The following is a 13424-nucleotide window of genomic DNA, read 5'->3' on the forward strand; positions in this document are numbered from 1 at the left end:
GACTGACAATGAGGCACGCAAGGACATATACTACTGCTTGCCAAAGCTGACCAAGTTATTTGGCCATTACAGGGCTGTGGAGGAGATGTTATTGTAATTGGAGGCTGAGGGTCATAACCCTAAATTAAGCCATAGCAAAGTACTCTTGGTTTCTACACTTCATCTGTTTTTTAACTTAATTTTGTTTGTATGTTTTCACACAAAATCATTTTAATTTCGCTGTCTTTCCTGGGTGCTATTTAATTTGTCTTTTAATACGTACTTCTTTTACATCCCCACTCTCCTTACTTAATATTACTGTTCCTAGAACTGTTCATTGCCAAGACATTTGGACAGAAGAGTGTGTATGTGCGCGCGCGTGTGTGCGCGCGCGTGTGTGTGTGTGCGCGCGCGCGCGCGCGTGTGTGTGTGCGCGCGTGTGTGTGTGTGCGCGCGCGCGCGTGTGTGTGTGTGTGTCAATGAGATAAAGTGAGAGTGAATGTGTGGCACACCCAGGAGCCAGGCAGCAGGAGCCATTTACAATCATCTGGCTACATCTCTTCTCCTGCCCTGTTCCATTGCCTTTCCTGCCTCGCCTAGTTTGCTTTGACCATTTACTCTCTGTAATTGCAGATGAAAATGCACTGTTCATCTTGTGTTTTATACATGAACTGTGGAATTATGTCCGAAATGTTTGAAGTTGCCATTTCTTACATGTAGAAGAAATATACCAGTAGAACTGTGATATTCTTGATACCCAAATTGATACCATGATGGTGGCAGACTGTTTATTTGGAATGATAACATTATATTTTCACAAGTTAAAGACACAGAAAATGTTAGGGTGGTTGCAGAATATCTCATTAACATTGCCACAACGTCTAAAGTATCTATTTTTACATTAGCTGTTGCAAACATTTTATCTCTTAGAGCATAGCTGATTTCACAATGACAGTGCCAATTGTCGAAAAAAAAAAAAAAGTCATGTCACCATAACCCAAAATATGCCTTTATTGCACTAGTTGTATTTACCATGTGTAGTTTTTCACCTGTGGTATTAAAGAAAACAACAACAAGAGAGAGACAACATTTTTTTGGCGATTTTGGTATTGAAAGGTATTGTAACTAGTACTTCAGGTGATTTCCCCTGTTCATCTTAGTAGAAATGCTTTTTATGCTAATGATGCTGCCTTGGACGTTGCACTAAAACACTAACAGTTGAACCATTTAAACCATACTGTGCACGTGGGAAAACATACTTAGATAACACATTGACCTACTATAGACCGACCTACTGTATTTAGGCACAGCCAAACACAAAGAAAATATTTGCAACACTATAGATGTCTTGAAGGCTTTCCAAGTTGGTGTCATTACTGTTGGTCTATTACAAATGAGTTTCGTTTTAAGTGTGTGGGGTTTTTTGTTTGTTTGGTTTTTACAACCTGACAGTGTTGTTCTTTTATATAAAACAATAGGAAAAGTATGAAGCGTTATTATGAGAAGGGCTATGTCAAATCATATCATCTGCGATCATCCATCCATCGTCTTCCGCTTATCAAGTTCAGGGTCGCAGGGCAGCTAGAACCTATACCAGCTACCACACGGCGAAAATTGGTACACCCAGGACAGGTTGCCAGTCTTTCGCAGAGCTAATGCATAGACAGACACGGGCAATCTAGAATCTCTAATTAACCTAAGCTGAGAGTACCTGGAAAGAACCCATACATGCATGGGGAGGCGCCGGACACATTCAAACCCTGGACCTTCTTAATGTGAGGCAACAGTGATAACCACCATGCTACCATAGCTATGATAGCACAGAATGTAAATTCCAGGTACCGTAATTGTCGGGCTATAAGCCGCTACTTTTTGCACAAGCTTTGAACCCTGCGGCTTTTAGTCAGGTGCGGCTTTTCTATGGATTGTCCATGATTTTTGTCATATCGTAAGACGATTTGTTTTGTTTGTTCCGCTGTTGTACGGCACTACGTTGCCTGGCGGAAGGGCATGTGATCAGACACACAGTATCGGGGTTCAAGAGTGGTATGTTTGTCACATGTCCATCCGCCAGGCAACATAGTGCTGTACAAGTAGCGCGAAAAACAAACTTCAAAGTAGCGCTATGCGTTCAGCGGGAGTCGTGGATGACGAGCGGCGATAAACTTGCGAAAAGCAAGTTATACTCAACTCCACCGGTGGAATCTGACAGCGTGGAAAAGTCCATGATCACCACATTTTAGCTTGTGCGGCTAATATTCAGGTGCGCTTTGTAGTCCGGGAAATACGGTATTTACATTCCCAAGGACACATGTCCAGGCATGTCTAAAAGCAAGAGCCATGTGATGGCCTCAAATGACCATTTGGCAAAAATGGACCTATTTCAACTCCCTCTAACAAAGCAGAGTACTTTTCAAAAAGCTGGAAACAACAAAGCACTTGAGGTAAAAAATAAAAAATAAAAACCCCACCAATGACTTCAACCAGGCTTCAAAGGAGGAGATTCTAACAGCTGGTGATCTGCAACCCAAATGTAAACAGATGACTCCACCGAGCATTGCTAGCTGCACTCCATATGACAGGAAGAGCAAATGGTGCATGTTATTCATTACTGATGCAATGACTTTAAGCAGCTGGTTGAAAAGTCTTTACCAAAGATACAACTTCACAAGTAGAAAATATTTTTTCCATTTCATTATTTGATGATATCAAGAAATCATTAAACAGCAGTCATGGTATACCTTTACTTTTAGGTGGTTAACACTGTGGCAGTGGATATGTCGCTAATACTACAGTATAATGCTTCTGCTGGTATCTCATTTCAATAGTGACAGTATTGTTTGTTTTTTCCATAGTCAGAAATTAAACTATAATTATTATCAATTATACTTTTTTTACTTAGTCTAAATTTTGTTTAAAAGCCCCTTTTCACTTGTATTTATGAAGTGGGAATTATATCGGCTGTATTTAAGATGAAAGAAAACAGGCTCACAACTCTTAAATTCCACCTTAAAAATCACTGTCAGCCTGTTTGGATAGTGTCTCTTAAACGCCTTCTGCGCACATGTACACACACAACTATTAGAGATGTCTGTCCTTTGCTACAGTTTACCTCATCATGGTATGTGGTTTACCTCACATCACCACATTGTTTTCTAGCCACATAAGCCACTGCCTCTCACCGTGTTGTTAGCACCTCTCCGCCTCTTCATGGCCCAGATTTCTCTCTCACTTTATTAGCATCTGTCTACATGTGTTTGATTTTTGATTAGCTCAATATCAACAAGCTGCAACATTAAATTGCATCTGTGGTACATGGCAACATAAAAGCGACATGCCCTGGTCTAGGGTTTCTCAGCATTGTAATTAGATGATCCATGTTATTCTTTTCACTTGTAAGTGATTTTGTAGCTTATCGGTTTATCTTTGTGTCCCCTATCAAATGAGGGGATTGTTTTTCTGGCAGTGTATAAGAGCTGGCGTTAATGGCTCAGTTTCGATTTTCAGACCATTTAAAGCCCTCTGAGGCTGTATAACCACCTGAAGAACTCCTTTTTCTTTAACTCGGTCAAGTGTGGTCATCCAAGAAGTTGGTGTACTTGACCCCCACCTCGCAGTCACAACTTATTTAGCTCCATAATAACTCTTGGTGCTTGATGTTTTGAGAGAGCACAAAAGAAATGCTGATCTCAGGCTGTAAAAGAGTGGTTAGAAGGTCTTTTCACATGGATTTTATTGAGATTATCTGAATGGAAGTCACTATTTGACCTGGAGAGTAGTTTTACAGCTGTTAAACAGTCTTTAAAGTAATAAAATGTTGCTCCATGCTTCTTTCATTTCAGAGGACATAAAATGTGATATGAAAAAGGCTATTTTGTGGATTTGTGATATTGGAAAATGAAATCAAACTTACCTCAATGGAGTTTAGTAATCAAACCTCTTTTTTATCATTATTATTATTATTATTATTATTAGTCTTGGAATAGTTCTTATTCTATCCTTAGCAGTCAGCGGGATCTAGATCTTAATATATCATCTTTCACATCATGAAGTCTGGTCACAGTCCAGAGAAGCAGGTTGAATTAGCCTTCGCTGCCTTCAGTGTGCGACTGTGCCATAATGTTCTATTCAGCTCCAGGCTGGTAAAGTGTCACTTTACTGACCTGGCACTTTCCTGTTTTCATCAGACACTTGAACATATCCACCCAGAGCAACTGTGACTTTCATATTTTATAGTTAAATATAACAGCCATCGTTTTTTCTTGAATTAATTTTAGTTTTTTTCTCCCCCTCTTCTTACAGGACACTTACTCCAACTGTTTTAATAATGCACCCATAAGGAGTCAATTTTAAAAACAAAAAAAATTCTTAGAGCTGTTTTTAAGCTATGACTGCATGCTCAGTTTGTCATAGATCAGTGGGAAAGGTCGATCGAACTGAATAATTGTCCTTTATGAGTTTCTTTTTGTCTCTCGCCTAGTCTTCTGTTTTCCCATCTCTGGGGTCAGCAAAGAGGGTTACTTAGGTCGTGTGCATGACTTTGTGTATGTGTACGAGCACACATATGGATTCAACAAACTCAGGTTTCAGATGGGGTCATTTCACTCGAGTACAGTGTTGCCTGGGAGGCTTACACGAACTACATGCAAGCAGTTCAGTTCCTCCTCAATGTAGCGGTTAAGAAAACATGTTCACACCAGTTGTTTTCCTAATTTGACAGCTGCCCCCACCAACTGGTTAAATCTCTGACAGTGGTCCCGAAATGTGACACTGGCCAGACTGACAGTCTAAATGCACATTTCCTGGGGCAAAACAAGGCACTGAATTAGAGCTTAATAAAGAAGTATACATGTACCTACAGATGGGAAAAGTGAAACGGTGTGGTAATGAGTCAATGACAACATTTACCCCCCCCACCACCCATTTCTTTCTTTTCCCCATTGAGAGGAAAACTGTGTTGTAATGGATTGTTCATGTGCGTAAGAGGAGTACGTTTACATTGCATGGCAGTACGGGATCGCTTCCCAATATTCCTGGATGGCAGCTTGAGTCAACTGGGAGCACGTTGAAGATGGCAAAGATGTAGGGAGAGGGAAAATACGCCTCCTTCAGTTTGTCATCTAGGAACAAAACGAGTACCAGAAATAAAAGCCTTAGAGGAACAAATGTGGAAGAGAAATACACATAATAATATTGCCTCTTTCTCCACTTTTGTCCTTTTTGGCCAGGACTGGGTCATCACCATAAATCACTCAATATGCAGTCATACACACACTCCCTCTCTCACTCAGATACACAGAAAGTCAGACAGACACCCAGGACAGATCATTGTAGCTCAGCGCCAGGAGATGGATGAGACTGGGGTTTGCCTCTGCTGTGGTGCGATGTATACATTTCAAACAAAAGTATGAATCCTCTCTGCCAACACTTTCTCTCACTGCGAAAATGTGTCCAGCAGACGGTTGACATACATGCACGCACACACTCAGGGCGCGGCCTGCTGCCAACAATAAGACTTGTTTAACGAGTCTCAGCTCTTTGTTGATTTCAGTCTTGCTGCTTTGTTGTTTTTGTGAATCGCGCTCTCCGAGGCTGGTATTAATCTTCACTGTCTGTATACATAAGGTACCCAGAACTGCTCTGTATAACTGGGAATTGTCATGCGACAATGTTTGGTTCAGGTCGGGTGAAGTCTTGTTTCATTCACTGCTTCATTGTTCATGTTGTTGTGAGCTCTTGTGTTTATAGGACTGGGGTAGACCCCTTCCTTCGTCACCTCCTACTTTCATCTTTTTCCTGTCACGTTTACTTCCTCGCATACTCTAGCCCCATTTTTCTCCCTTTGACCTCCTTTCTCCTTCTCTTACTCCTGGCCTCATCCAGTGTTTGCGTTCTGGATTCTGGATTCCTCGATGGCAGTGTGCGAGGGTGCAGCGAGACACTGAAGACCTTGGCGTTTTCCAGGTGTTTCTCTGGTGTTTGGCAGTTCTCTGCCTGTGCCTGACTTATTTTGCACAGTCATCTCTTACTGTTATACTGCACTCACTAGAAAACCTCCTGTAGTTTGAAATTGAAACAGAAGAACAGGGTAGCTTTTGACTGAAGGTTGTGCATGTTTTTCTCCAGGCACTCCTCAAATCTGGTATCAGAATTCAGACCCAACTGGCCACATGTTGAGAGTAACATGAATTCAGGCCTGTGTGAAGTATCCTACCAAAATAGCAGTTTCCATAATGTGTTTTGGATAGTTGGATGGAGTTACTCAGGCTTTTCCAAATACCATTTTCTGGGGTTTGGTGCCTGAGTGTTAATCAAAAACAGGGGTAATGACTTGGGCAAGACACGCCAGAATTTAATCTTGTGACACTGACAAAATTACCATATACGCAAAGAAAGACCACAGCTGTGCTTTTGCTGTTTCAGCTGTAACTCTACACATAACACAATCACTGCAAACTCAAGATGCAGGAATTTGAACAAATTTGGTAATTTTTTTATGTCCAGTGTTCTGCAGTTGAAATCGTTTTTGATTTACTAGTCTGACTCATTAAAACAATTCATTTAATACAGAATTGTTGGTACCGCTTTACTTTTTGTTGCGTTAAGCATCATAAGTTTGTATCTATTATTGTACGATCTACTGTACATTATAAAGCACCTTGAGGCGACTGTTATTGTGATTTGGCACTATCTAAATAAAATTGAATTGAATTAAGCAGTTTAAGGAGTTGTACACGGACACTTGGAAATCCAGGGTTTTGTCAGGTAATGCCACGGAGAACTCCACAGGTTCCCAAAGTGTGGGGCCCGCCCCCTAGGGGGGGGGCGCAGAACCATTGCTGGGGGGCACATATGAAAAGAAAAAAAAAAAGAATGCTTGGACACTGCTAGCATAATTGACAGGTTTTTGGCGGGATTCCCACACAAACGCAAAGCAGGAGATGAAGCATCGCCAAATATGTTTCCAAACCAACTTCCTTCCAAGCCAAAGACTATAAAATATGGTGAAGCATATCTTCCCTTTGGCTTCACCTGCACAAGTGCCGAGGTAGGTCTCTGCGACAGAATTACTTTCCCCTGCAGATAGAGACAAAATACTGTTAATCTATCTGCCATTATAGAAATTCATCTCATGTAAACAATAACGTGGCGCACAGCGTGACGTGAAAAAAGGCACATAGCTTTGACGTTGCGTGACGAACTCTGTATTCCTCGTCCACACGTAAACGCAAATACGGAGTTTTAAAAAATCCTCCCTTTTCGGTGTTTCGAAACGCCGTTTATGTGTGGATGAAAGGCCCAAACGCATAGAAACAGTTGCGTTTTCAAATATACCCGCGTAGGTGTGGACGTAGCGTAAAAGAGTTAGTAGTTTATTTCATTGCTACCTGTAATTTATTGCAGTTTATTCATGTAGTTGTCTACTAAATGTTTGAGGTGTGAAATAAACCACAATAGAGTTTGAAAACAAAATATGGGTGTGTGTGTGGTTGGAGGATGTGTTTGTGCGGTTGGGGGGGTGCGAAGATTTTTCTTGTAAAACAGAGGGGGGCCTAACGAAAAAAGTTTGGGAACCACTGATACAGTCCAAGTCGAGTGCAGCAGAACAAAGACCATTGTGGAGGGTCTATTCTCATGTCCAACAGTATTATGAACTAATAAACTTACTGGAGCTTGTACTTGGTAAGCTTGTTGTTTGTTGCTAGTTTTTCACACCACTGTGCAGACTCTGAGATCTATCAGCAGTTACCAGTTGCTGGACTATGTCAAATTTTAGCATATTGCCCAAAATGCTATAGGCTGTCCTTATTCGCAGCTATTTTTACAGTAGACACAGTCTGATTCATTCTGCATCTTTAGCTTCACGTTGCCTCTCCCTCTGGGAATTAAACTATGCTTTGCAGCAATTATATGCATGTTTCTCTTGGTATTTTGGGGGTTGGAGACAGACAAAGTAACATTCACATCAGAGCCAGACCATTCCTTAACGCCTACACACTGACCCCATACAGAATGTTTCACATATTTAGTTGATTGACAATTGTGTTCATTGAAACAATTTATTTTTATTGTAGCAGGCCTCTACACATAATAATTGATCAATCGGAGTCATTTAAGTAGATTTTATTATGAAGAGGAAGCTGATAGTGTAAACTACAGTTTTAATGATCCTTGTTTTCATTTTTTTGGAAACCCCAAACAGCACATCATAAAGATACATGAGACTTACAGAATAATCTATTAGTATAAATATTTACAAGTGTGCATAAACTCTGCCTGGGTTTGGTGTGCGTGCTCTGTGGTCATCTAGAAATAAGCACTTGTAAAGATGGGACAACAATGTTATCTGTATAATTACATGATTTTCTTCATAATTTCATGGTGTTAAACGAGCAAATATGGAAGAATAATATACATCAGGTGGGGAAAAAAGGTAGACGGTAAGTGGTAATGTAGATTTCTGCAAAAAAATTTTTTAACTGGATCCAATTAAACCGTTTGTTTCACTGTTTTACTGTCACACTTGCTCAGCTTTTATGTGCAAGTAGATTTGGTTAATTTGATGACAACAGCAGCTGCAGTCACAGTAGCAATAGTGATGGATAGTACCAGTAATTAAAGTAGTAAACACAGTAACAGCAGCAACAGTAATAGCAGTGGTGGCAGGAGTAGTAAATTCTTGTATGGCTGAGATGTTTCTCCTGCTTTGGCACTAATCCTGTCACACCTCCGCCACTCCTAGAATGTCAGTTGCAGGGTCATCAGCTGGAGGCAGGAGGACATATAGGTGATGTTTCCTTGCCATCCCCTATAGCTGCCTTTTGGTTTTTACCCAAACTGCTATCCTTCCTCTGGAGCCACAACCAAAAACTTGATTTCTCAGCAACCTCCTAGCTCCCTCAAAGCTATCCACAGGTTTGGGCTACCACAGAGTAGTTGGATAACAAATGACCTTTTATAGCAAAACACTTTAAGATCGTCTGTCTACAGCTTGTTGAAGCATTACATCATAACAGTATCTTTGAAAAGGTTAGGTTTTATGTAGCATCAAAGAAGTGATGTCGTGCTTATTAGGATTACAAATGATATCTTAACTGCTGATAGTAGTGAATGTTCTGTTCTAGTACTACTCAGTGCAGCAGTTGATACAGTGTTTTGTTTTATCACTCCTCTGCAGCAGTTTTGGCAAGCAGAACCATTGTCTGAATGTATCGTTGTGCCAAACACATTTTTTGTTTTCATTGGTGACCACAGCTCTCAATACTGTGCACTGAACTGTGGAATCCCCCAGGGGTCTATACTGGGACCTGTCTTTTTGTGTGTGTGGCCGCTGTGTCACATTAGACAGGGAGACAATATTACATTCCACTGCTATGCCGATGACGTGCAGCTCTAAGTTCTACTACGTTTTTAAAGTTTTAAAACGTATATAATGTCGAACGGTTATTAAGAAATGGATGAGTGAGTTTCAGACAAAACAAGAATTTGAGTAATTGGCACAGACGAGCTGCATCCAGGTATCGTGTCTTCTTGCCCGGATGCAGGGGTGGGTACAGTGCTGGCTGTAGCTCAGGAGGTAGAGCAGGTCATTTACACAGGTTGCTGCTTCAATATTGCCGTATGAATGTCTGTGAATGTTAGATAGAAAGGCACTTGCTTAGAAAAAGCACAAAAAAGTGCTTGTATGAATGGGTGAATGAGGTAAGTTGTTTAAAGCTTTGAGGGCTCAGGTAGAGTAGAAATGCCTTTCCTGGGAAATTGTCTTTATGAAGAAATGCTCCTGCTTCACCCAGACGGCATCATCTACCACCATGGTTTTCTGCTGTTTCTGGCTAGCTTTAAAACAGAACTGTCACAGTGCTCCCAGATCAAACATTTAGTTTGATCTGTATGTACTAGGGCTGCCACAAACGATTATTTTGATAGTCGACTAGTCACCGATTATTTTTGCGATTAGTCAACTAATCAGATCATGCATCCATTGGACATAAAACGTACAGCTTATTGCACAAGCATGCATCTGCTCTTATATAACTATCATTAGCTTACAGCTTTAAGTGTTTAAGGTATGTGCTAACTAAAAATAGAGATGAGATGATAGTTTATGAAATTTGCCGATTGTTTCGGTGAAATAATAATAAACTCCTTGCTATCTAAAATATAACAGGACACTCGAGTATATTCTCGAGCATCTCACACTTCTGATAATCAGAAATGTGAAAACTATAACTTTAATCTCAGCCAAACCGATTTACTCAGGAACAAATAAAATACTAAAAAAAGCCAAAAATAAAATTTTTAAGTTATCTAAGTGACTTATATATATTTAACCTGAGTAGCGAAAGACGGCGGTGGGTTTGAAAACAATTTGCCGGGAGTCCGGTGTTCTCACGGGCTCTAGGGAGCCTTGCCCCCGGCTAGCTATCGAGCTAGTGGGTAACAGACGTCTCCGAAAATGTCGGAGCGCTTTTGAAAATATGTGGTGTCTTGATAAACTGAGCAGATATTTGAGGTTTACACAGCTACATTCTCGCCTGAAAATATGTTAAACGTTTATTTTGTGACCCAGAAAGAATAATAAGAGTAATATTAAAACTAACTAGCTGCCACCATTGTTGGCAACTGAGCTGGGCTGCGCTATGAATTCTGGGACACAGCTTCTTCTTCTTCGGGGTTTAACGGCAGCTGGCATCCTTGTACATGCAGTGCTGCCATCTTCTGTTTCAGTCCGTTATTACACTCTTAAATCCTACTACTTATTCCTGCGTCGACTATTAAATTAGTCGTCGACGATTTTGATAGTCGATGTAATCATGACTAGTCGACTAATCGTGGCAGCCCTGGTATGTACTGTAGTCATGTTCTAACCTATAATTTAGGTTTGTATGCACTGTTTGAGGTTAGTGAAAAGCACCTTTTCGGTAGATTTTAATTATTTTTTTATCAATTGTAGTTACAGCAGTGGCAATACAGTCAACCACCTGCCTATTCGCGGTTCAGTATTTGTGGATTCGCTGATTTCTATAGCGCTAAAATATTTTTTATTTTCATTTTATTTTAGTGACTAAATACATTTCTTATGATTAAAAAAAATTGACTAATTTTCAAATATTAACATTAATGTAAAAACACCAAAATATCAGTAAATTGTTTTGTTTTGTTTTTTTTCTTAAAAAAGATTTGCCAAACAACGCGCAGATTCCTAACACAAAGCTCATGGGAAAATTAAAATAGGCATTTTTAGAGGTATTTGCAGATTTCAGCAATTCGTGGGCAGTTGTGGTCCCTAATCCCCGCGAATTCCGGGGGTCGACTGTAGTGGTGTGGCCTTAGCCCGAGGTGTCTGGGTTCAACTAAGAAGAGTTAAGAATGGGTTTCAGATGTAACTAAGCACAGATGTACAACTCTTGTGGGTGAAGGTTATTTTCTCTGTGATTCACTGTAATTTGATTCTATGAGAGAATTGATCATGTAGGTTCTTTTAGTGTTTTAGATGTATTGACAAATATATTGAGGATTGGGTTTTATATTTCTCTGGTAGATGTTCTACTGTTGTTGGGGAAACTACTAAGTTATAGCACTTTGCTTAACATGTAAATGCCCTGTGATAAAAATGACATGTTCTTGCATTTTCCCCTCATTTGATCCTTTGACTCTATTGTTATCAGTCTCAACTGAATTCTTGTTGCCAGGTGTCCACGAGGGACGCTCAGAGAGACAGGCTGTAGATATGTTTGCATGTCTGCATGCATGACCTGTCTCTGTGTGTGAACGCACTTGTGTGCAAGTGAGTGTGCATGCATGCATATGTGTGCTGTCTGTACTGTACTCTATGTCAACATGACACAGGCTACATTTTGCCAGAGATGCATTAGTTATGGCTAGAAATGGGTTAGTATGGAATAAATAATGGATACCATCTTTTCCCTCTGAATAAATCAAGACCAGAGAAATGGACAGGAGAGGAGAGCTAAAAAAACTAAAGACAAGAGAGTGAGTGAGCATCTGTGTCATATGAAGAGTAACAGAGCAAGAATGGTGACACACTCGCCTTCATTTTTGCAAAGAACTGTGATTTATTTTAGGAAGGTGCAGTTTGACATATTTGTTACACAGAAAGTGATTTACAAGATTGATGGTTTTTGAGTCTTAACAAACAACCGATTTCTCTCATTAAGTAAGAACACAGTGTTTTTTAAGCTAAAATTTTTCTCTGTGCTTTCTGTCTTTGCCTCCTCATCAGGCGCTGGGCCAGACATTTACTTTTCCTGACATCTTCCCAGAAAAAGAGCGGGCACCGGCTGAGGGCTCTATGGAGGAGATGCAGGAGAAGTTCATGGAGGACGAAAAGCAGAGGCAGAAACTCGACCCCAGGAGAGGAGGGGTCACCGAGTGGTTTGGACTCTGAGACAGACTGACAGACTATGCGTGTATGTGTGCATTTCATAGGGATCAACATGCATTGACTTACAATATTTTGATGATACTTCTGTTTCTGTAAGAAACACTTATAAGTGTGCATGAAAGAAGAACGAGCATGTGCGTGGGAGACTGCAGCCATGTGTTTCGTGTGTGTGTGTTTGTGTTTGTGTTTGCGAGGCGTCAACTGAGTAACCCGAGCCAGAACAGAATCCGAGGAGGAGGAGAGTGGCCAAGCTCCATCTTTGATGAACCCAACTCACCAAATTTCTATCACCTCAGATGACCTCTTCTCTTCCTCCTCACACTCTACTTTTCCCACCTCCTTTCCTTTTTACCACCATCTCTTTGGCAACAGTGTAATTGCACCTCCTCGCTTTGTTTCTCTCTCTCTTTTTTTTTGTTTCAGAGGTTTTCTCCCTGCACCCCTACTGTGTTTTTCCTATTATGCTCATCCCTCCACTATGATCTTCTTCTTTCCCACCAATGACTGTGATGTCCCTAGTAGCCATTATTCTTAGGCTAGTTGGATCTGACTATCTGGGCAGCCCACAGCCTTCTCTCTTTTATGAGTTTGCCTTGGATTAATTGACCACTTAAGGTAAACAACAATTAAAATGTTTGAGCAAAGCGAGCACATGGAAATTACAGGAGGGTTATATTGCAGCATTTTGTGGTAGCCCATCTTGCCGTAACTCTGGAAAAAGATTGTACTCTGTGTGTGTATCTTTGCCTACCGCGCAAGACTTACCAGTGAATCTGTCCTATTCTACATGCTGTTGGAATAAGACCTAATAAACAGTCACTTGCTCTGCTTTGTCTTGTGTTGTCCTTTCTTCATCTCCCACGACTGCTGTGTTGAAAAACAGCCACCTTGAGATTCTGTTTGCTGCACAAGTTTGCCTGCGCAAGTGCCAATGTGGTCTGGTAGCTGTTTTGACAAAGTAATGATCTGTGTTTGAATCGGGCCAGTGGAGGATGGAGCTCCGTTACGGTAATAAAGCCCATAAAAGGGAGGGACTTCT

At 40.7% G+C, this 13424-nt stretch overlaps 1 protein-coding gene across 1 annotated transcript in view; it reads left to right on the plus strand.

Moving 5' to 3' along the window:
- The window catches only part of mrpl23 (mitochondrial ribosomal protein L23), a 47885-nt gene extending 34671 nt beyond the window's left edge, over positions 1-13214 (plus strand). Inside the window, exon 5 of the mRNA XM_026176472.1 lies at positions 12224-13214. Within this exon, the coding sequence (XP_026032257.1) occupies positions 12224-12388 (165 nt within the window). The 3' untranslated portion in view covers positions 12389-13214. The remainder of the gene's footprint in view (positions 1-12223) is intronic.
- Positions 13215-13424: the final 210 nt, after the last annotated feature.

Source organism: Astatotilapia calliptera, chromosome 7 (assembly GCF_900246225.1).
Source record: "Astatotilapia calliptera chromosome 7, fAstCal1.2, whole genome shotgun sequence".
NCBI classification, from domain to species: domain Eukaryota; kingdom Metazoa; phylum Chordata; class Actinopteri; order Cichliformes; family Cichlidae; genus Astatotilapia; species Astatotilapia calliptera.